This window comes from Vitis riparia, chromosome 6, assembly GCF_004353265.1.
Source record: "Vitis riparia cultivar Riparia Gloire de Montpellier isolate 1030 chromosome 6, EGFV_Vit.rip_1.0, whole genome shotgun sequence".
Taxonomy (NCBI): domain Eukaryota; kingdom Viridiplantae; phylum Streptophyta; class Magnoliopsida; order Vitales; family Vitaceae; genus Vitis; species Vitis riparia.
The window spans coordinates 17,653,465-17,677,555 of record NC_048436.1 but is presented as its reverse complement, the minus strand read 5'-3'; the positions used below and the strand labels follow the sequence as shown (position 1 = coordinate 17,677,555).

General features: G+C 36.5%; 2 protein-coding genes across 3 annotated transcripts; one reads left to right on the top strand and one right to left on the bottom strand.

Moving 5' to 3' along the window:
• The first annotated feature begins 19 nt into the window (after positions 1 to 19).
• On the top strand, positions 20 to 7,106 carry LOC117916225 (THO complex subunit 4A). Of its 2 annotated transcripts, XM_034832152.1 has the most exons (6): positions 20 to 298; positions 431 to 577; positions 2,419 to 2,487; positions 2,572 to 2,756; positions 6,163 to 6,201; positions 6,386 to 7,106. In XM_034832152.1, the coding sequence occupies exons 1-6, from the start codon at positions 134 to 136 to the stop codon at positions 6,552 to 6,554; spliced, it is 774 nt and encodes a 257-aa protein (XP_034688043.1). In that variant the 5' UTR covers positions 20 to 133; the 3' UTR covers positions 6,555 to 7,106. The 2 variants fall into 2 exon arrangements, with proteins under 2 accessions (XP_034688043.1, XP_034688044.1); XM_034832153.1 differs by lacking the exon at positions 6,163 to 6,201 and having other exon boundaries at positions 21 to 298.
• Positions 7,107 to 8,637: 1,531 nt separating this feature from the next.
• Positions 8,638 to 22,954, bottom strand: LOC117916224. The gene is made up of 11 exons (XM_034832151.1): positions 22,492 to 22,954; positions 21,827 to 21,911; positions 19,895 to 20,091; positions 17,319 to 17,401; positions 10,430 to 10,475; positions 10,267 to 10,323; positions 10,019 to 10,073; positions 9,829 to 9,929; positions 9,668 to 9,731; positions 9,410 to 9,543; positions 8,638 to 8,948 (listed from the first exon to the last, which is right to left on the bottom strand). The coding sequence occupies exons 1-11, from the start codon at positions 22,567 to 22,569 to the stop codon at positions 8,775 to 8,777; spliced, it is 1,074 nt and encodes a 357-aa protein (XP_034688042.1). The 5' UTR covers positions 22,570 to 22,954; the 3' UTR covers positions 8,638 to 8,774.
• Between the last annotated feature and the right edge of the window lie 1,137 nt (positions 22,955 to 24,091).

Genomic DNA, 24,091 nt, shown 5'->3' with positions numbered 1-24,091 from the left:
TCTTCCCAACAGCCTTTTCTCAAACCTTCAAACCCCACGTCTTTGGGCCAAGATCTTCTTCCTCGCCGAAAACCCTATCTTCCCTCTTTCTTCTCCTTAGGATCTCCAACTCCTTTTGCTCGTAGGTTCCAACATGTCTAACGCTTTGGACATGTCTCTCGATGATCTCATCAAGAACAATAAACGATCCGGAGGCGGTGGCAACGCCAGAGGCCGTGGCCGCGGCTCTGGACCTGGCCCTGCCCGTCGTCTCCCCAATCGCGGCGCTAATCGAATCACACCCTATTCCGTGAGCAAGGTGATTTAGGGTTTCTCTGTTCCATCGTCCGATCTGTTGTTGTAGCTTCTGATTTGTGATTCAGATTCGTTATGGTTTTCTTATGAAGTGTTTTCTCTATTTCGTTGATGGTTTCCGTTGCGACGTGTTCAGGCGCCGGAGACGGCATGGCAGCATGATATGTTTGCAGATCAGGCGGCAGCCTATCCGGCGCAAGCCGGTAGGACTTCGGCCATTGAAACAGGAACGAAGCTTTATATTTCTAACTTGGATTATGGCGTCTCGAATGAGGATATCAAGGTAATCGAAATATCTCCTTCAGTTATTTATTAATTTTCCATTTCGATATTCACAGTAGAAATCTTCTTCTAAGATTTAATTTATTTCATATTATCTGAAATCTTTAATACTTGATTTTTTTCCCCCTAAGTTTTGCGCATCCTTCTCTGAAATAATAAGTAGTTTTAACTGTGTTTGGATCTACTCTACTTGTTTGGTACCCAGCTGGTCATGCATCCATAGAAGATAGGAGTATTATCATTTATGAGTAGAAGATAGGTGATGCTTTTTGAGGAAAAATGATATCAGGAGTTTACCATTGTGGCACTTAGGGTTTTCTATGGTTTTTTAAGTTGCGGAGGATAGGGCTTTTCTTAGGTTTAGTAGACAGGTTGCCTCATTGCAAGTATCTCTATTTTGATGTTACATGAATATGTTGATTGGTAGGATGCCTGTTTCCTATTAACTTTGGATAGGTGTAATGAACAGTTCCTCGTGTTTTTATGGTTCTGGAATTGGATGAGTATGATTGCCTGTAATCATATTGTTTAGCGAATCACTTGCAAAAAAAGAAAGAAAGAAAAGCAATTTGTTGTCTGACCAATTAGTACAGTTGGCCTGATTTGCTTGCATCACTTGCAAGCCAGGGGATGATATGTTTGTTGATGTGGATTACGTGACTACAGAAATTTTTTGTTCCCATATGCTGCTCCTTCTTCTAGAATTTGGGGGAAATCCAATTACGTATTTCTTGTTTAGTTGGCTGGTAATGAAATTGGCTTCATTTGCCAATACAGCAGTGTTCCTAACATGTCTAAATATTTCATTTGCCTTCTTAAGATGTTACCATGAGATCTTAGGTCAGCTTCTAAGAAGATATGAAAATGTTAATAGAAAGTTTTGCAGGCACTTGAGATTTCTATGGTTGTCTGTGATTATATTGTTTAGTACATCAAAAGAAACAAAAATTTTTCTGAAAGACAAATAAAATGAGGGGATTTCATTTGTGACCCAGGTTTTTAAGGCTGTGAATTGCATTTCCAACTTTGATTCTGCCATACCTTCAATCTTCCATATTATTCTTGGCAATATCAAGTCATCTAGTTGATTCCTTTTGTCCGATCTCTCTTTTCGTTATTTTATTTTATTTTTGGTTCCCGACTTAACCGCAATCTTTTTCATGAATTATCACGTTTGAGGTTATATTTTTCGCTCTTTCAAGTAATGGATTTCCAGTTACACTTAGATCTCAGTGAAAAATTGTCTTGCAACATCATACGTTCTGCTGCTTTTTATGTTTTAACCTGATGCTTGTTTCACTTTTGCATAGTTTTCCATTCAAGATCTAATGATTGTTTTTAAGTTTCTGTCTGATTTGATTTAATTATGGCTGTACCATCAGCCTCCAAATGGATTTTTTCAATATCTGATTTGAAGGGGTTTCTTCTCCTTGATACTCTGTTGGTTTGTTCTGCTTATTAGAATTAAAGCTAGCAGTTACTCTTTTCTTATCTCCTTCCCTCTTTCTGGTTTTATTTGTTTATGGCGTGCCGGCAGTCTACAAATGGATTTTTCCTTATCTGATTTGAAGGGTTCTTCATCTTGATGATTTGTTGGTTTGCTTATTATAATTAAGCCAGCATTTGCTCCTTTTCATGTCTTGTTTTTTGCTTTATTTTTTTATTTTTTATTTTTTATTTTTTTCCCCTTGAGCTAAAAAAAACTTATTCAAATTGGTATTTATTTATGGATAAGTTATTAATGCACATTTACTTGCCCATATCTAGTACCCTGGTGGAAATAGTTCAAAACTATCGCATTTTGTTGGTTGGTTTTTCTAATATGAATTTATCTATGCACAGGAACTTTTTTCAGAGGTTGGTGACCTGAAAAGATATTCAATCCATTATGATCGGAGTGGGAGATCGAAGGTATCTTATCAAGTTTGGCCTAGTATGGTCCTTCTGATGATTTCTTTGTGTCTCGCTGTGGTTTAGAAAAACTCTTTTTCTTAGGGAACGGCAGAGGTTGTCTTCTCCCGACGAGGAGATGCTGTAGCAGCTGTCAAGAGATACAACAATGTTCAGCTTGATGGGAAGCCAATGAAAATAGAAATCGTGGGAACAAATATTGCAACACCTGCTGCTGTGCCTCCTGTTACTAATGGAACTTTTGGAAATTCAAATGGTGGTCTCAGAAGGTATGTGTTATTGTTTTTCCATGTCTAATTATGTCTTATGTGTTAAAAAATGGGACCTTGTGCAAAATTTTATTTCTTTATGTGAAAACCGATTTTGCTACTTGACATGGTTAATGCCTTAAATGAGAAAAAAAAAAAAATCCTTTTGAAAGGTTATGATGATAAAACCGTTAGCATTTTCTGTTAACTCTGATACATCATACATGTACTAACATGCGTCCCTTTGGAAGTTAATTGATGTTATGTGGTATACCATTACTCATTAAGTTGATCTAATGCCTGGTTCAAATTTAGGTGATGTCTGTTTCTATTTTGAAATGATTATTACTCATGATGGAAATCTTATTACAGGATATAATTAATAAGGCTTGGAACCATAGTTGTCACTTTCAGACATTAGCTTGATGATTGGGAAATATCTTTTTAGGCAACATGATTGGTCATCCCAAATCTACTTTGTCATATAGCTCTTCCTCTAATCTCTTTTTATTTAAATCCAAGTAGAACACTCAGCAGCAGAAGTATAGGAAAATTTTCTGTTTGGTTTTTGCTGTCGTTTTACTTCTGGGTTGAAAACACCCCTTGGTCTGGGCTCTTTCTCAACTGGGCGGGATTCTAGAAAACAAATGAATGGCTAGAATCTCCAGTCTGCTCCATATGTGGAATTAGAATTGCCAGTGGATTCCCCACTTATCCCACTCTTCCGTAGTTCATTTGAAATGTCAGGTTAGTGTCTATTATATTCCCCAGGAAAGCAGGAATGCCAATGGTGGTGAGACACCCCTTCACTGAAGATTGAATGTTTATTTCAACTTTCTAGATCATCCAGTATCCTTTGTTCATATGAGCATGATTTATTGGTTGGAAATCATATCCCCAATGATTGGCAAGTAATTAGACTATATCTTCCCTATGTTCTAAATGAGGGTAATATTTCTAAGTCATCAATTGAATTAGATGCATGGTCCTTTGATCCTATTGGGGTCTTTTTTGTTATGTTTTTTCCCCTAATTCCTAATGTTCCTTGCTTGTTCAGCAATTCATTATATTTGAGCATGTCTGACTCATGTCCAGCTGGGGTTTCATCTTCAAGGGATGGCTCTCAAAATTGATTTCTTTGCTTGGAAAGACTGTTTGGGGGAAATTCTTATGGTCAATCAGGTTAAGAGGTGAGTTGTTCCATCGGGTGAAGAGTCGACCAACTTACTTTCATCCATCCTGGAATGCCTTGCTGTTAGTGAAATTTGGGGTCTCATGGATTACTGGGTTGGCCTGGTTATTTTGCAAGTAGCAAGAAAGCGTCCAAGGGCACCTTTGAAAGCCTTACCATCCCTTACAACTAGAAAAGGGTGGGGTTGAGATAATAAGTCAAGGTGGAGGTTAGCCTATCCTAGTTTATTTTGGTGCATATGGAGATGGCAGAATTGGAGCCTTTTGAGGGTTGGAGCATTTAGAATTGGTGGTGAGAAAACAATTGGTCGTATCTTTCTTTGCATGTTCATTGAGACTCATTGGCCTTTTTTTGGTCACAGTTTGTATGGAGGGTTGGGAGGTTGTGTGTGCTTGTTTTCATGTCCCATTTAGTCGCAATTTTTTGTTTACTTCTGCACTCCTTTTTGCTATGAGTCTCTTCTTTGGACATTCTCCTTCAATTAGGTGAATACTTATGGTATGCCCTTGTATTTAAGTTGACCTCCTTTAATGTAGTGTTCTATGGAAATTTGTCTGGCAATGGAGTGCCCCTTTTCTTTTTTGCACTGTCTTGTGGTTTGTTATGTTGGACACTTTTGTTTGGGTTGTTGGATTTCTAGATTTTTTTTAAAATTTCTTATATCTTTCCAGCTCTTGGTCTCCCTTGGATAAAGTTAAGGAGGAGGGACATTTTAGGGTAAACTTTATATTATTGGAGACTAATTCTGCCATGTTACTTCGTGCCTTTCCAGAAAAATAAAAATTATTGGAGATAATGTAGACAAGGTTGAATTCAGTTGTTTATACTTCTGATTCTCTTTTGGTGCCCCCTTTTAATATATACGCTTTCTTACCTATCAAAGAAAAATGTAGATAAGGTTGAATCACATGCTTTCTTATAGGCAAGGGTTACAAAGATTACACTTTTCTATGTGTTTTTTTTTTTAAGTAAGCAAGGAGAAGGTATACACTTTTCTATGTACACAAAAGATGACAAAAGGCATAGCCAGGATGAGGAAAAATACAAAAAGTTTCTCCCTCCCTCATCTAGATTCCTCCCAGACTACAAAATATGACCAAAGGCACTGATCCTTATACTATGTACATCCTAACCCATGTTGCCAAACTTCGAACAAAAGAGCTCTTTAATGATTGAGCTGATTGCTCCACAATTTCAAAGGCTCATCGGTTTCTTTCCTTCCACCAAGTCCAACAATACAGAACATGTGGTACCTTAGACCTTCTTGCACTTTCTTCCCATCAAGAAGCCATGCCAACATAATAGGGTGTCCCTAACCGAAAAAGGAAGGACCCAAATGACTCCGAATAAAGAACATAGCGAGTGTCACTTGCTATTTTTTTTAATCAGACTTTATTATCTGATCATTATTCCCCAACAACTCCTAGGGAGTTTGGACACTCGCTATTTGTTTTTACCTATAAAAAAAAATAGTGAGTTTTATAACTCCCTAGGAGATGGGGAATGATGATCAGATAATAAAGTCCAACAAGAAGCAAATTATCTTCCCTCGGGCCCCTTCCTGTTCCTATAATGAAATTTGTAGGAGAGAGCTAAAAAATTTCCAAATTTCCATGCAGTAGTAGGCTGCATAAGATTTTGTCCACTTGTTAAGATTTTTTTTTTTCTTGAAATGCTTAATGCAGAATTGAAAAAATTCTCTTTTGCAATATTTTTATTATGATTTTAAAATTATAAAAATCTGACAACTATGATTTGTTGAGTGATATGGTTTTTGGTTACATATTGCAACTTGCTAGTTAGTTGAATGTGGTAATGAGCAAATTGCTGTATTGAGATTAAATTTTTGTGCTAAAAAATCGGCCCTAAATTAAATTTTTTGAATGGAAACCAGAAAACGTAAATTTTGGAAATTGGATATTAAGGATGGGCCAGATGGCAAAACCTATATGAGACATGAACAATGTTGAAGCTAACACAAAATTACCAAGTTTGGGGAAAGATTAATTTGGTTGTGTTTGAAATCACATAGGCCTGTCTATGCCCTTTAATAAACAGCTAATGTTCCTGCCTGACTCAAATTGATTTGTTTAATATTTGTTGTGTTGACCCAATTTAGACCCATACCATCTTGCCTTTATACAATCCAATTAAATTCTTTTTTCCCCATGTAAATGAGAAAGAGTAACCTCCTCAAACATGACAAATGTAATGTGGGAGATGTCCCTTTTCCAGGACTGTTGGTTCTCATGGACTGTACAAGAAAATATTAGTGTGAGTTCTTGGCACTCTACAATTCTTCTAGATTTTCTTGCAACATCTTTAACCCCTTTTTTGTGTTTCATTTTGGAGTCAGAAGCCCTATGCCCTTCCCTAGTAAATTAGCTTTTCTCAAGTCTTCTGATGAAATTGATTTAGTTTTCTTGTCTGATGTGTTCTGAATACGGGAATGTAACAGTGCCCAAGGAAGGGGTGGTTCACAGGGACGGCCACGTGGTGGCAGTGGCGGCCGTGGATTTGGAAGGGGGCGTGGACGGGGAAGAGGAGGCCGTGGTGAAAAGGTGTCTGCAGAGGATCTTGATGCTGATTTGGAGAAGTACCACTCTGAAGCAATGCAGATAAACTGAAGGGCATCTCATGTGTTTTATTGGTTCGGTTTTTACTCTTCTGCTATAGCCATTGTGTACTTGATGATGCAACAACACTGACTGTTTTATGTATTTCTACCAACATCTTACTTTTAGAGGGAAGGAAAGAAGTACTCGTAGGGAAAAACCGTTAGAATCTTGGTTTATCGAGCTTGGGCTTTTATTGTCAACTGTTCCTTTGATTTGGGTGTAGTATGTGGGGTAATTGACCAGCACCCTATGTATTCTGCACTCCTACTTTCCGTTAGGTTCTATCCTTTTTGCTTCATTCCACAAGCATTGGCATGGAAGTGGGAATTGTTTCTCTTTATTTATCTGCATACAAAGAAGACATCTGCAAGGTGAGGGAGGGAGGTTTGAGCTTAACAAAGGTTCATCAACTATGTTCTGGAGTTTCTTCATCATTAAACTGGCGTGACGGCAATTTGAGGTAGTTTTCTTCATGTTTTTCCCTTCACCTTTGGATCCAACTGTTAAAATTTTTGCCCCCTGCATTGTGTTAATAATGCTGTTAATTGGTTGTTTTCTTTAGCTGTTTTGAGTTACATCCCTTTCCATCATATTCTGTCCAGGGAAATGCTATAGTTCCCATGATTATTTGGTATTGATCTAGACATAACATATCATGATGAGGTCATATGGATCTTGCTGCTTCAGTTTACCCTGTTGACTGCATCAGTGGCATATATCAAGGTAAAAACCAGTTTAATAAGTTGGAGGAATTAATCTGGTGTCGTTTGAATTTTCAAAAAGCTATAAAACATCCAGAATCCTTTACCTGCTTCCGAACTCCTTATGTCTGGAATGAGATATTGTTAAAGCCTTCCAGTGTTAAGATGATTACAGTGGCACCTAGCACGCTACAGCTCTGGACTCTGGACTCTGGGCCCTGAACTCTGATCTTCACTGGAAACATTATCTCTGCTCATGCATGACAGCATTCTCACTATGAAGTTGTCTTTGCTATTTGTTAGCGAGGACTTCTTGTTTCAGGATGAGTTTGCAGTGTAATTGATGGTTTGCTGCCCAAATAGTTGGGTATTGAAGTTGTGTGAAATGAATGTCCAATTGCAGCTTGGTGGAGGCACTGGCATGGAGGTTTAAATATGCTATGCTTATTAAAGGTGCCAGAATCTCCAGCCGTAAATCATGCTTTGGTTGATCTCCCCAATTGCCCTATATAACTCACCCGGTACGACTACAAGATTGCCGTTATAAAACAGGTAGGAGATGCATCTCAAGAAATTAAAAAATCAGAGATGCTGATTTCAATTGATGCTATAAGAAAAGAATATTTAATTTTTTGACAGTGTATTATAATCATACCGAGTCTAATGTTTGTCATTATTAGCGCCTACAGATAAAAGGTCTAATGTTTTTTTCTGCAACTTATGTACGAGATTATGTAAATTCCCATTGTAGTAAAAAAAACTTAAAAATAATTAGTTTTACGAGCTTCTTGACCTTTTAGATTAAGCATGAATGCAGCAGCCCTATAGCATATGGTTCAGTCTCTTAGATCAGATTCGTGCCAGGAATGAGGTGTAGATCACCGCGTAAGTTAAGGCTTGGGTTTTGGACCAAGGCACGGGCATGGCCTGAGGCTAAGCCTAGTGTCGGACCAATTAAGAAGTTTGATCCACTGCTTCGAATCGGTGCTGGTTTATAGCTTAAGCCGTTGACTCTGGGCTAAAGTTTGGGTTTGGACGATGTGTAGGCCAGCTAAGACTGGGACTGGGAATGCAGTTAGATTTGGGACAAGACCGAGGCTCGGACCCCTTCCAAGAATTGGACTTGGCTGTGAATAGTCTCATGGCTGAAGGTGGGCCTGGGATTCGGATCAAGGCAGAGATTTGTGTGGGGCCGAAGGTTTGGCTCGGGTGATGATGTTGGGTAACCGCAAAAGCTGGGCCTCGGCCGAAGTTCAGAACAAGATTCTAGGCTAACCGAGATTAAGGCCATACAAATGCTTGGGCATAACTGGGGTGCTGGCGGAAGCTTGGGCCTATGCTCAGGTCCAACTCAATAATCACGGGATGCTCCATTTTGTCCAAACCTCTTGACTAGAAAGAACCAGTATGAATTAGAATCGTGTGGAACCCACATTAAATAAATCTGAAATGATACACACTTTGGGCATCTGATCTTCGGTTAAAATTTTACAGGAGGCTGGATCATCAAAATTCTAGTATCTATATTTTAGGCATTCTTGGGCCTTCTCAGCTTTTCCAAACTTGAAAATATCAACCTCAATAGAGAATACAGAACAGCCTTTATGCAAGACATTATGAAGTTCCAACAAGAAGAAGGCCAGTACCATGGATATAGCAATCGGAAGAATAGGCTAATGAGATGTCGAGGATACCGTCCAACCTGCATTCCAGTATCAAAGTCACCACAAATCCCCCGTAAACATTAGAAAAAAGATGGAATGAGGTTAGATTTAACAGTCCAGATATTAAAAGCATGAAAGTACGTACCAAATTTCCCAGATTGATATTTCTATTGAATAATAAAATCTCAAAAATAAAAAATGTTATCAATCTTATAATGTTGCTACATGTACTTGAAGGATTAACTATGACGACCAACTGCAGTCCAATTTTTTAGTTGCACTTGACCTTTGACTGTTCATTTTTCTCTTTTTTGATATAATCACTGTCAACTATTTTAAAACTGAAGCTAAGCTCTTTTGAAATAAACCATAATCATGTTCAAGCAGTAAATAGTTGCATGGCACCAGACATACAAATCCAAAATATAATATCTATGTAGTTTCAAATAAAAATCTACTGATTCATTTGAGTTGAAAGGGGCATTAAAGAATAACTTACAGGGAAAAGAAAATCTAATGCTTCCCAAGCTGCATGCCGAACAATCCTTGTGGGATACATTGGACCGCCAGGTGAAGTAAAGCTATATAAGCAAGCTTTCAACCTTGTACTTGTGGTCATTCTTAGCTCCAAGCCTACAGAATTTAATCGTTACTATGATCAGAATAATCTATGCCCAAGTATATCAGATACTGACAATGTTAAACATCATAAATCTCATCATATGACTTAAATGATCCATAGTTGAAATGGTACTACCTTGGAGAACTTTAATTTGGGAAAGGTAATGTACAAGTACTGGCTCCACCTTCAATTTTTGAAGCTGATTCAAGGAACAATTTGAACAAAAATATGAAAAAATAAATCAGTTTCATTAAATTTCCAAAAGATATATATTTAACTCGTGTTTCAAATATAACCTGGTCAGCAAGTTCAATAACAAAAATGTCTGCTGGACCACCAGCCAAGAAGGAATTTGGGAAAATGGGAAATTCCTTCAAGAAGCTTTCAAGCTTGTCAACTTCAAAAGAAGAAAAAAGATATAATCAAATTACAGAAGGATACGCTTATCATCATTCAACTCAAAGTTACAATAGTCATAGCACCTACCAAAGTTATAGAAGAATATGAACCTTGAAAGTAGAAGATAGAGATCTCTTTGGGCCTGGTGAATGAGGAAAAATGGACAGTTAACATCAAATATTAAATGCCATTTAAGATACACGCACTATGGAACATACTACACAATAGGGACCTTGATATATTTTTCTGATTTACAGAATAAAAACTCACCCACTACAAAAAATAAATAAATAAATTAGCATGTGAGACAGATAAACATGACAACAATGCCTAACCTGTGGAGCAATCTTATTTAATCGTGTGGGCACCAATGCAACTTCCTCTAGGAGATACTGAACCCAACAGCAAGGACTAGAGTAAGCAAGTTGTCTTTAGAAAAATCATTTTCAACAGACAAATTTTAAACGGTAAGCATTCTATCCTTGATAGGAATCTTACACGAAAGAGAGACTGGAAGCGCATTGTGTTTGTTTGGATGTCAATCCTGCAGTTAATCACAAAATGATATTACAATGAAGCTCTCTCATTTCTCCCTTTCACAGGGTGAGAAGGTGAGCAATTCCAAGTATCTTCCAGCATAAGGGACGAAGAGTTGGACATTATTACTGGAATTAAAAAAATAAAAAAATAAAATGAAAAACTTTCAATGACTAGTATATGCTTAGTTGAATTCACAGTCAGTATTTTGGTTTTCCACTGAAACAGAGTATCACTACCACAACAATCCAATGTTTGATTTTCCTCCCTTCTATCAGTTACACTCACACATGATGCATGCATCCCCACCCACCACTCTTCCTACCAACATGAAGGCTAAGAATAGCAACGATGGCCCATCTCTCACCCTCTAGCTGCACTTTTAACCTACATGAAGGCTATGAATGGCAAGCCAATGCTTAATTTCCCTCTCTCCTCATGTTAGCCCAAAGTTTTTCCAAAGGCAACCAATCAAATTTTGATGACAACAAAACAAATTATTGGAATTTGATGATTTTCATTAAGTGTATGCAAGGAAAATGGGTCATAATGGAAAACCAAGTTTTTAATCAAAGAAAAAAGAAAGAGTTTGAAGGAAAGTATTATCAGAAGTGCAAGAGAAGAGATAAATGAAGTTGTATCATATTCTTTGAATGCTGGGCCTGGGTGCAATCAAAAGAGTTGCATGCATGTTATTTTTTTTTTTGATAAATAAACCTGAAGTATATTATCAAAAGGCAAACAGCCACAAAGCATACAGGATGTATACAAGGTAGCTTTCAAACAAAAAACCTCACTAGCCCTTAAGTGGATGCTAACCACTCCAAAAAACCTATGAGAGATGAGGACTCCTCTCCAATATACACTCTAGCCCAACTCCACAAATTACATACAAAAGAATTTTTGAGTTTTTGTACTACTAAAGAGCCCCCCTAAAAGCTAATCTATTCATTTCCTTCCAAACTGTCCAAAAAATACACAACGGAATGGATTTCCAAATCTTTTTCCTTTTTTTGCCCACAAAAGGGCCCCTCCAACTAAATAACACCTCTTTTACTGTTTCAAGGAACACCCACTGAATGCCAAACAAGGCAAGGACAATCTCCCAAAGGACTCTGACCACTATACATTGTAAAAGAATATGATTTACAGTTTCTTCTTCACAACCACACAAAAAGCAACGATTTGGGAGCTGCCACCCTCTTTTTTGGAGTCTATCTAGGGTAAGAACCTTCCCCCACGTACCCTCCCAAGCAAAAAAGGCAACTTTGGTTGGGACTCTATCCACCCAAATGCAATTCTTCGGGAAGGAAATGTCATTGGGAGCAATCATGTTATTTTCAAAAATACATCCTTGGTTAAATTTTTCTTATAGGCTTGTCCTTAATGTATATACACCAAACAAAATGTGGCTAACACAATACACTAAAGTATACATGTGAGAAAACGAAAGAAGCAACCTACAACCACAGCCCCAATCTAGCACTTAGATCCATTGCATAAAATCTACCAAGGATAAAAGATTAGCTAGACAATCGACTAGATGATACCCTCAAGACCACATATATAGAGATTAGATATAAGGGAGTCATTAAGAGATTGGTGAATGCATTGCACTCCTTCAAAGGTTATTTTGTTTTGTTTCTTCCTTATTGTTCAGAAAAGGCAAAGAGGAGCTGTTCTTTGAATCTTTTGCTCTTCTTGTCCAGAGAGCTCTCATTCAAACCCATTAACAGGTCCTTCACCGAATATGAAAGAACCGACAAAATGCCAAAAAGGAGAATAGAAAGTGCCATAGCCCTCTAACTTGGTCAATATGGATGAGGAGATGGCCTCCTAATTTTACTGTATTTTTAAACATGCAACAACAATCTGCCAAAAGCTATCCTCTTCCTTTAAGTTTGTCCAAGGTCCCAAGAGCTCCACACTATCTTCGAGGTAAATGACACTTCACCCTTCAATTCCAAGGTGGAGTAGAAATACTTCACCAATAATTCCCTACTTTTGCTAGCCTTCTATACCATTTTGTCCTCCTCTCCTCTACTTACTAACACAAGAAATTCCTCAACATTATCCATCTCCCAATCTTGAAAATTTCTTAAGAAGAACATGACCATCCCACCCTCTTCCCTCCTGAATATCATCCACCCATGCCTCTTAGGAAGCTGCAAAGGAGAATGGAGAGGAAAAGAGTCCTTTAAGGGAACATCACTGCACCAAACATCATACCATAATTTATTATTCTCATGTGGCCCATCTCAAATCTCATTTTAGCTTTAAAGATTCCCCACCCTTTTTTGATTGACTTCCAGAAGCTAACCCACACAGCCTATTCTCCCTATCTGACAACAGCTTCCTCCTAGCTCTTCTCCAAATTTTCTCACTATGACCTTTCTCCAAAGTATATCCCTTTTTTAAGGTGAATCTCCAACACCATTTATCCACAATGAAAATCTATATTTTTCTAAGCCTATCTTAGAATTTTTTGAAACCCGAGACTTTCTTAAAAGGATTTTGGACTTACAAGGTTTTAAAAAAATATGAAGGCATAAGAGCAAGAAACGCAAACTGATTGGGAACCCCCCAGAGAGCTGCATTTTGACCATGCTTGCTTGAGTCAACCATTAGCTCATTTTCTTGCAGCCTTGAAAATGCTCTTTTGGCAGTGTCTAGCAGATGCATGACCCACTGACCAAGCAATTGATTGAGAGGTCAAGCAGTCAGTTTGTTTGGCCTAAAATAGCCACCGACATGTTGTATTAAATGCTAATGGCTAGTTAGGTGATCGATCAAGTGGTCAACCCATTCAACGGAAATTGTTGTCTAATGGCTGGTTTATATCCAAGCATGATATATATGACTCAAACTTTATTTATGATCTCTCAACAACCTGAAAATCATTTTGTAATCATTGTGAGAGAGATTTAACTTCAAAGTGCAATTATTCCAGCTCTAGCATACTTCATTGATTGCACCACTGGGGTTTAACAATTTCCATTCTTGCTCCTCAATTTATTTATTTTTGATAGGCAAAAGCACAAAGATATATTAGAAAAAGGGTGCTTGAAAGGCAACCCGGAGCATATAGGGAGTATACAAGAGTCACCTAAAAAAACAACAAAAACACAAGCACTCACCGGCCCTCAACAGGAACCCAACCAATCCACAAAGTTAAACAAAGATAAGGGGCCTACAACTATAGAAGAATTAGCCCAGGATAAGAGATTACAAACAAATGAGTTTTTCAATCTTTGAGTCGACAAAGCCTCATTATCAAAGACTATCCTATTTCTTTCCTTCCAAACCGTCCAAAATAAGCAAAGAGGAGCTGCCCGCCAAACCTTTCTATGTTTCTTGTCCTTAAAAGAAACATACCAACTTAATAGAGTGTCTCTCACCGAAAACGGCAGAACCTAATTAACCCCAAAAAGAGAAAACACAAGATCCCACAAAATCTTCGTCCTAGAACAATGAACAAGGATATGATTTATCGTTTCCTCTTCAACGCAACACAAGCAACATCTGTTGGCTAAAATCCAGCCCTTCCTCTTGAGCTGGTCTTGAGTAAGGACCTTCTCCCAAGAAGCTTCCCAAGCAAAAAAACTCACATTTGTAGGAACATACAGACTCCAAATAATATTGCCCGGAACGAGACTGCACAGCTATGAGCAAGAGACTTATAGAGAGATTTTACAGTGAAAATCTCATTTTTCGTCCCTTTCCACAACATCCAACCTCTTCCCTTGAATGGACGAAAGGAGTCTCTCCACCTCCCAATCATTGAAAGGTCTAAGGAAATGTGGAGTCCACCCTCCCTCTTCCCCCATTGGGTCCCAATAGTCTGCAACCCACGCATCTTTAGAACCCGCTAAATCAAACAAGGAGGGAAAGGCCTCACAAAGGGGGGTGTTCCCGCACCAAATGTCTTTCCAAAACCTCACCCTTTTACCATCCCCCACCGAGAATGATACATTATTGAGCAGTAACATACCTTCCTTGCTGATTTCCTTCCAAAGCCCTACCCCATGGCCCTCCCTAGCCCCGTGAGTGCTCCACCCTCCTCTTTCAATCCCATACTTCGTACTAATAATAAGCTTCCAATATGAGTCTCTTTCAACCGCAAAATGCCAACTCCATTTGCACAAGAGGGCTCTATTAAGAATGGAGAGATTTCTAATCCCCAATCCACCCATCTTTTTGTGAGTACAGACTTATTACAACCAGCTCTTGAATGTATTGTCAATCCTTTTCTTGTTTCCTAGTGAGAGAATAATCTAAAGTGTTAAGAGAACTTAAGTATAGTAAAGGTCCACTAAAACCTTGAATCCAAGTGTATAAGGACAATAAGAGCTTTGGTTGAGGGGGCTCTCGGATCAGCGGAAAAACCTCCAAGTTTGGAAAGAAGCTGTAGCAAGTGGATGTGGACAATTGCCGAACCACCATAAAATAGTTGTTTGCACTCTCTTTTCTCTCTCTTTTACAGGCTATTTATTTAAAAGTATTGCATTGGATTCATATGAAGTTTTGATTTTATCAAATTACCTGGTCTTGTATAAAAATTGAACACCTAATTTGCCCTTCCTAAAGTATACAACTAAGTTGGGTCAGTTAGAATCCACAATTGGTATTATTTTGTTTAGAACTTAACCATTCAAGAAGATTGTGATAAAATCAATTGACCATGATCCATGGGAAGTCATCAAAATGGGATGAACATGGTAAATAAAAGCTCAATGAGATGCTAAAATCAGGTACTATCTGCATTGTATCATTGATAAAAATGAATATAACAGAGTGCATCAATGCGGATTGGCTAAGGACATATGGAGATTACTTGAAATTACATCAAGTAAAAGAATATAAAATAAATATCTATAGTTAATTCAATACATGAAACTATTATTACGATGCTCACTAAGATGTCAATGGTTTTCAAGCATTGGAAAAGGTTTACACAAAGTCTAAAATGGGGATGAAGATCCTAAGGTCATTACCCAAGGAATGGGAGGTCAAAAGTCCCAACAATTCAAGAAACAAAAAACCTCACCAAACTTCCACCTAAACAACTTCTTGGACTTATAAAATCACTATAAAAAGTCATCACGAAGTAGCATGTCATCATCAAAAAATCCCTCCACTCAAGCACAAAATGCACCAATCAGGAGTAAAGGATTTATGAAGTCTTCTCACCTGTAGCATGTTATTGGTATTTACCTTCTTGTGTGCCAAGACAAAGGCATTGACCTTAGATGGAGCTTTAGATTTCCAAATAAAATTGGTTGGAGAGAAAAGGACTGGATATGAAGTGCTAGACAGCCATAAATAATGATTTGATTGAGAATGAGTCTAAAGAGGTCAAGAACCAAGCTCTAGCATCTGAGATGGATGGAGACAAGTGCACACTAGTAGGAGATGACATGAGTCTTTCTAGGCCCTCAATCTCCATATCAGTGAGGTCGGCATCACAGTGCTCTTTCTACCTAAATGAAGGATTCAAATAACAATGGTGCCCTTGCAACATACATCCATCCCTTCCTCCTGCTCTTCTACCTTCATGGAGGTTATGAAATAAAATTGGCAACAGTGATACTCTCTACAAAAATATATCAAAAGACTAGATCACCTGAATCTGAGTCAGTCAAGTTCTCTACAACAGAAAAGTAAGTCAATAAATAGGACCACTGACAATGATCCAAAGCCAATTCACTTTTTTGGGCTCTCTCCCGCTCCCTTACTCCTTTCTCCATACACACGCTTGCATGCACATGCCCTCAGCTGTCTCTACCTAAACAGATCAATTGAAGTTGACCTAATCAAGTTCTCTCCAAATAGAAAATCGAAGGCTATGGATAGAATCAGTGACTCATCAAGTCCTGCTCCAATTCTCTCTCTCTCACTCAGCTCCACCTACCTCTCTCCCTCTCACAAATATGCGTGGACATGCACTCTACTATCTATACCTAAATGGATCACTTGATTTTAATCCAATCAAGTTCTCTCCGGTAGAAAAAAAAAAATGCGGCCCAATCAAAGCCCATCCTCCTCTCCCTTCCCTTCTTTGTCCTTTTCCCTCACATGCTTATTTGCTACTGTCTACTTAAATGGACTAGAAATGGAATGAATAGATTTGACCCAATTCAGTTCTGGGTATGAATACCAACCCTCCCCCCTCCCTTTTTTTTCTTCTCATACACACACTCACAAGTTTGCCACTATCTATTTACTAAATGAACCAGAAATTGGCTATAACATCTGAATTTGATCCAATCAAGTTCTCTCAAATATAAAATGAATAGCATCAATGCCCCAACTTAGGAATGAACACTTAGCAAAAAGCATTGAGTGAGATAAGAATATAAACAGATACTGATATGGAAGAGTGCAAGGCTAGATAAGGGTTGTGGAAACCAAGCAACCAATTTATTCCCAAACATTCATGAAACATCTTTCGTTAAATAATGGGAAATTTTTCACATTATTATGAAATTTACCATTAATATTTGTTTTGTTGTGCAAACAATTACAGCACTAATTTGCCATATGGGATAACATTCTGAAAGAAGCAGAGCCTAATAATCCACTTGATCTGAGAAGATGGAGAAAAAGAAGAGAAAATGTAACAAAAATAATTTAAAAGAAAAAATCACAAGATGATTCTGGTTATGAGGACCTGCAGATGAAAGCACCACCAGAATGTTTTCTTTTTCCACATAAATCAATAGAAAGCAATAAACATTTAGTAATAATTGATAACACCAATAATATGCAGTGTAAAAAACCCTCGATACCCTACTCCATTGGTAGCCAATCAATGATTCACCAATCAACATGTAATGGCTAATATTCATACCAGAACACATTTGTAGCACCTTGAACAAGAGCAGACGAATAACGGAAGAGCACTTCAGAATTCTCAAGTTGAACCTCAAATAACTGCAAAAGAAAATGCAAAAGCATCCTATTCAACATCATTGGAACACCAGAGTGAAAAGAAAAAGAGTCATCTGCTAAAAGCCTTTGATTGATTGCAGATCAGATTCATGTTCAATAAATACATTCAAGAGGGATCACATAACTTTATACTGACAAATCTCCCCATCATGTTTAAACCCTTCAATAAAAATACAGACCTTATCTCAATGAGCTTATTCACTTCTCAACCTTACTAACTTAAAGGGTCTCTAAAAACAGATACAAATATTCGGAGGGAAGATAAACACCTACCTTTGGAAAAAAAAATGGTACTCTACATAGAAGTGGAGTAAATATTTTATAGTTTGTAATTTTCATCTAATCATAAGTTTAATTTGGCACTTTAATTTTTTTTTTTTTTTTTTTTTTAATTTTACAACTTTTACTGATATCACATAATTTGACATCATATATTTGTATATGAATGTTTTTCTCTTTTTTTATAACTACTAGGCTTGGTCCATGTGCAAGGCACGTGAACTATTAGGAAATAGTGTATTTTTTTATATTTACATTTGATTTTAATTATTCAATTAAAAATTATTTAAAAATTAATGTTTATCTATTTTATGGTTGTGTTTGAATATATTATTTTTATGCAAGCAAGTGTAATCATTTTATATGATATAATTTCTTTATTTTCACTTTTGTAACGTACTATGTGAAAGTTCTAAATGCAAACAATAAAGTAATAATAAATTAGACATTCTTGAAACACAAAGCGTATAAAAAGAAGATGAATAGTAAATTAACAATTAACATATAAGAATAATTAGATGGTTTAAATAAATGGATAGAAATAAACGGTCAATAATCGCTAAATATAGAACAAACCACTTAATTTTATTTTTTTTGTAAGAATGACTATAGTTGCATTTATATGAATTTCATCTTTGGTTTTTTTGTTTATGGGCGTTGTTTTTAAGCTAGCCTTCTTCAGTTTTTCTATTTGAGTTGGGAAAATTTGTTGTGTAAGTCTATTGTTGTAAACTGGGTTTTCTATAATGTAGATCTATGGGGTTTTTTTCTATTCCCCTTTACCACTAATGGTAATACCACATTTTTTAGAGTTTTATTGTACAATATAGTTTTTTTAAACATGTATTCTACATCAATAAAATGAAATGATAAAAATATGCACCAAAAATAAATAAATAAATAAATAACCTACTTAGATTGAAGCACACCGAATCTAGGAGAGAAGACCAAATTCTGAAGGTGAAGGAGATGACAGATGATATATTGGCTGATGGCATCTTTCTTAGATATATTAGAAATGAGAAATGAAGGCAACAACTGGCGTTATACCAAGAATCCTTCGTATGACTCATCGTATCTCCCATTCAATCTTATTTGTTTTTATTATTTACCGTTCTGCCATAATATCACTGCAAAGCTTTAAATGAAATAGATGGCAAATTAGTATATATTTGGACCAAATAAGGCCAAAAAAATTTCTTAAAGATTAGAAATGAGAAATCAAGGCAACAGGTGGGATTATGCCAAGAATCCTTCGTATGACTCAACGTATCTCACAATCAATCTTATTTTTTTTATTATTTACCATTCTACCATAACATGACTAGGAAGCTTTAAATGAAACAAATGGCGAAGAGGGAAGCTTTTCTGTCACATCCTGCTACTCCTCCTTAGCAAGTTGTTATCCGAAGAGTTTCCTCACAAGCTTGGTGTGGAATCCTTGGGTGTCGATGAAAGTCAATTTCTTTGCTTGGGAAGCTTTTTGGGAAAAAATTCTAACTTTGGATCACCTAAAAAGGAGGGGGTGGAGCCTTCCAAACAGATGTTACTTGTGTAAGGGTGAAGAGGAGTCAGCAAACCATATTCTCATTCATTGTCCTAAAGAAAGCATGTTGTGGCACCTTATTTTGGCTATATTTGATGTTCAGTTGGTGATGTCATTCTCAATCAAGGATGTCCTTATTAGTTGGTAGGGAGCCTTTGTTGAGAAGAAGGCCTGAAAAGTTGCGCCTTTGCGTCTATTTTGAACTTTATGGAATAAGAGAAATCGAGGAGCTTTTGAAGATTTTGAACTTACAAACCACTCGATTTTATGCTCCTTTATGTACATGTTTTTGGAGTGGGTTAAGGTACATAGAGAGTCTAATTCTTTGTCCCTTTTAGATTTCATAGATTAGTTGGGCTGTAAGTGAAGCGAGGGTGTTGGTTTTTGTCTATCCCTCCTTTTTTTGGCCTTGTATACATTGTGTATACTTTAGGCACTTTTTGGCGCTCTTAATACAATTGCTTTACATATCAAAAAAAAAAAAAATTGTTTTACCAACGTGAAAAATATGTGGACATAGCATCCACTTGGACAACATGCTCCCATCCAAAGAAAATTTTATCACTACAAGCAGCAATACATGGCCAAAAGGAAAAACTTCCATACCAAAGACACAAATCGAAGAGTTTACTAAATGCAAGTTCACATACCCATTTGTGGAACAGCAAGGCAAAAATTTGAGATGCAAATAACTGGCTCCATAACTGGACAATCAAATCAAGGATAGATTTTCCATTCTCAGGCACCCTAACATAATGATCAGCGAGCACATCATAAAAGCATAATTTACTCTCACTCCTTTCCTCCACTGGAGAAATTACATCTTCTTCCCCACTGAGAATCATATCTGCTTCCAATGCAAATTTAGAAAATTAGAAAATTGTAAGAGTAAAAGGTTTTGACTTTGAGTCAACTACAATAACTAGGTTTGATCCTAATGATGCATGAGAAAATGCAAATTAATCCCAATTAAAGTATTTGAATGTAAATATAGTTGCAAGGGACATGGAATGAAATTCTACTTAGGCAAGAACGTTTTATCTCTAACACTTCAACACATAAGTAGGTGTTAAGCAATACAGAGATACCAGCCAAAAAGGCAGATCAATTGGGATTGTTTGCTTTCGCCATTCTCAGCATTTTTTTACTATAAAATGTGGAAGGAGTTGTGCACACATGCACAAAATACATGCTTGAGTGAAACCCTAAGATAAAGGAGCTTATCAAAAAGGAAAGAAATAAAACAAAAAAGTATGTATCAACAAGCTAACTAGCATTTTTCATCACAAATCATGCTGAATTATGCAACTAACAAGCATTTTGGTTATGTCTTGTAATCTTTAGGATTATAAAGCTCCATGGATCTCATCATACACAAACTTAACAAGGCATCAACAAGAACTATTCTGACAGTAGACACACTGCAGTTGGTTATATCCAGGTTTTGCTTGTTCCTAACAATGAGCAGATGATTTATTCTTACATCAAAGGGTTCTTAAAACTTATTTTTAACTGAAGAAGTTCAAATTCTACAAAATTGTCATTAATTTCAGATTCTAATAGCCATTAACTATTCAAAGCATCAAATGTTAAGAATTGTTACTGCTCAGTGCTTACTTTTTTTTCAGATTTTCCATCTCTAAGGTGCAACATATGAATTCATGTATATATATGTAAGTGTGTGTGTGTATGCTTTTGTAATCCATGTTTAAAACAACTTTAGTCAAAATGAAGGTAGAGCTAATATAGAAAACTTTTTCCTTTTAAGGCAGAACTAGTATGGAGATTTTAAGGAATTCAAACTTCAACTAAAAAAATCAAGGTAGCAGGAACCATGATTTAACTCCAGAGTAAATTTTTCATGCTATGTACTGGAACTATAGATAATTTCACTAGAACTTGTAACTTGCAAGACACTCTAAGGGCCTGGCATACATTCAGATGTCTTTGTATTGATAACAAAGAGCTTTCGGATCAGGGAATTAAGTTTGTTTTTTTTTTTGTAATTTGTGGGCTTGGTCCAAATTGTTTATAGTTCCTCTATTATAGATTTTGTGGATTGGATAGCGACTTGTTGAGGGGTGCTGTTTTTTGTTAGGCCCTCTTTCTTATTTATGGTGCTGTTGGTGCTCTCTGTATACTCCCTGTGTACCATGGGGGCGCTTTTTTGGAGTTTCTTGTCTAATGCACATCTTTTTTACCTATCAAAAAAATTGATCATGCAACTGTTCCAATGTGTATTTCCACTATCCTATATATATTTTCATGATATTCCAGAACTTCTTATAAAATACATTTTTGTATCCATACATTTCAGCTGAGAACCAGTCCTATTGCAGACAGCCAAAACCAATAGAATTGCCTAAGAACCATGATCCTAACATAAATTAAGCCCACTAGCACAATCTCATCACCGATACCACTATTGCAGCCATGTTCAAATATTTACTTTTCAAAAGAGAAAAATTAAAGAATCAACACAAAGGTTGTGATACTAATCTTCATCTTCTAATACCTATATGACAACATTGAGCATCATCAAACACAAAAAAGGCAAGTTCAGACATAAACTCAAGACTCACCTCTTGCTCTGTCATCAACTTCCAAAGCTATGTCAGCAAACAGCTGTTCCAACAAGTTGCGCCTCTGCGATTGAGAAGCTAATGCCTACAAGAGTGTCCAACACAAATGAATCTCTATCGACAAATTCAATCAGCAGCTGGAAAAATGTAAATAATAGGATGAATCTTGTATATATCTTTCGTTCTCTCGGTTTTCTAATAGGTATCACTTAGTAGGTGAAAAAATGTAGAAAAAGGAAAAAATCAAAAACATTGCAATCTCCAAATTTATGGTAAAAAGAATGCCCACTCAACTGAACGAAATACCATCCCATCTGTAAATGATGATTGAGATATTTCATTTAAGAAGGAAACCAACAGAAATCAGAAACGATTCTATAATCTGTTTTCTTTCCCTTTCCCTCGGTTTCCTCAGCAACCAAATGCGAGGAAACTAAAAGGAAAAATAAACAAAAGAAACAGAAATAGGAAAAAGAAAAGAAAAAAGAAAACCTCAACCGAGCCATAGAGCTTAATTAGACTATCAATTGACGGGAGGTTTCTGTTTCACAGGTCCTAAAAATGACAAATTACAGAATCAATTATTTAAATTCCTTTCCGCTTCCTATATTGTCTCGGCAATGAAACAAACCGCTAAAATCATCTTATTCAAAAAAACGACAAACCCGCAGGAGCTTTTTCTCGATTTCTTGGGTGAGAGCCGTGAGATAAGCAGAGCTTTGAGCAGTTGAAGCTTGCGACATTCTGACGAGACCTCGAAAGAAAATTGCATTTACAGAATCCAAGTCCGAACCCTAATTTTGATCCAAACACGCCCTTAAAATATTCAATATGATTTATGCTTTCCAAATGGCTGGATCAACAAACGTCAAATCCAATCCCTGCAACAATCATTTGCAGTCGCTCTCTTGCTAGCTCGTCACTCGTGAAATTATCCCAGAGAAGAAATATTTGTCATCACTAATATTAATTGCTGGTTACCGACAAAATAAAAACGTGTTCGATGTGGCGTGGCGTGGCGTAACCGAGAAGTACAGCGCGGTGAGAGGAAAAGCTTCGGAGGAGAGGAGAGGATAGGAACACGATGTCAAACACAGCGCAAATTTACACGTGTTCCTTGTCATGGGATGGAGGTTGTGGATAAAATAAAAGGAGAAGTGATTTGATTACAAGGAGGGGAGGTGGCTAGGTCACCGGTGGGATCTGATTGGCAGCTTGATGTCAAATTTTTTTTATTTTTTTTTATTTGGTTAATAATTAGCTAGGAGTGACTTATCATGAATCATGATCGATCTGTTGAAAACACGGTGGAATAGTTAGTTTGATTGGGCCGATCATAATGATACTTGCTTCCAGAGAAAAAGGCTTGTTGAGGTAGCGGGGTTCTTGAACAAAAAGACCTCCAACCACGTTACCCAACAAAAAACAATCACACAGACAGGTGTCTCATGTTTTATTTTTTACCCCTTTTTTTTAACTTAATTTAACCGTAATTAATACTTGAACTTAAACATAAATTATAATTAATAAATTTTATTATTAAAAATAAAAGAAAATAAAATTCTCGCATCACGTGATGTTCACATGATTAAGAAGCTCTAACTTAAAAAAAAAATTATTGAGGAATCTCATTTAAAGATTTTCATGCACGCAAATCTTTTATTTTTCAAAATATTCTAAGAATAGCGATGCTAATTTTTCTGACATTTTTGTCTTACTTTCACGCACGGGGACAATTAACAATTAACAATTAAATATATTAAAATAATCACTGTTTTAGATTAATAATATTCCTTTTTTTTGTCGATTTATCATATTTTTATAACATATTTATATCATATATAATAACTGATAAATGATTGCTTTTTCTTAGAAAATTTATTAAAATAGTAGAAAAAATGACATTACACATTCTGTTAGTTGCTTTTTTTATAAAAAAAAAATATATATCATTAAATATTTACATGACATGCCAAGTTAGAGAAAGAAGGTGATCCGATGTGAAGAACATAGTGTTAATATCCAACAATTGGGCTTCACTCCAGTTAGTTTTTGTCTTCTCTAGTCTTGTTCATTGCTTTCTTAACTAAGACCTGCATTGTAGATTTGATAGCACTCCTTTGTTTCCTCCATTCGTTTTGATTCATTTCCCAAAAATGATTATAAAAAAATTAACAATAAATAAAATAGAAGAGAGATGTACAAGATATAGTGTGCATCCAACAGCATCAAATAGAGCTCACCTTACACATGATGTAAGATTAA

Coding starts and splice junctions, on each gene's coding strand:
- LOC117916225 (XM_034832152.1), top strand. CDS start 134: ATGTCTAACGCTTTGGACATGTCTCTCGATGATCTCATCAAGAACAAT. Junction 578..2,418: donor TCTCGAATGAGGATATCAAG/GTAATCGAAATA, acceptor ATCTATGCACAG/GAACTTTTTTCAGAGGTTGG. Junction 6,202..6,385: donor CTGTACAAGAAAATATTAGT/GTGAGTTCTTGG, acceptor GGAATGTAACAG/TGCCCAAGGAAGGGGTGGTT.
- LOC117916224 (XM_034832151.1), bottom strand. CDS start 22,569: ATGTCGCAAGCTTCAACTGCTCAAAGCTCTGCTTATCTCACGGCTCTC. Junction 17,402..19,894: donor CCTTGCTGTTCCACAAATGG/GTATGTGAACTT, acceptor TTTCTTTTGCAG/TTATTTGAGGTTCAACTTGA. Junction 9,544..9,667: donor CCAAATTAAAGTTCTCCAAG/GTAGTACCATTT, acceptor TAAATTCTGTAG/GCTTGGAGCTAAGAATGACC.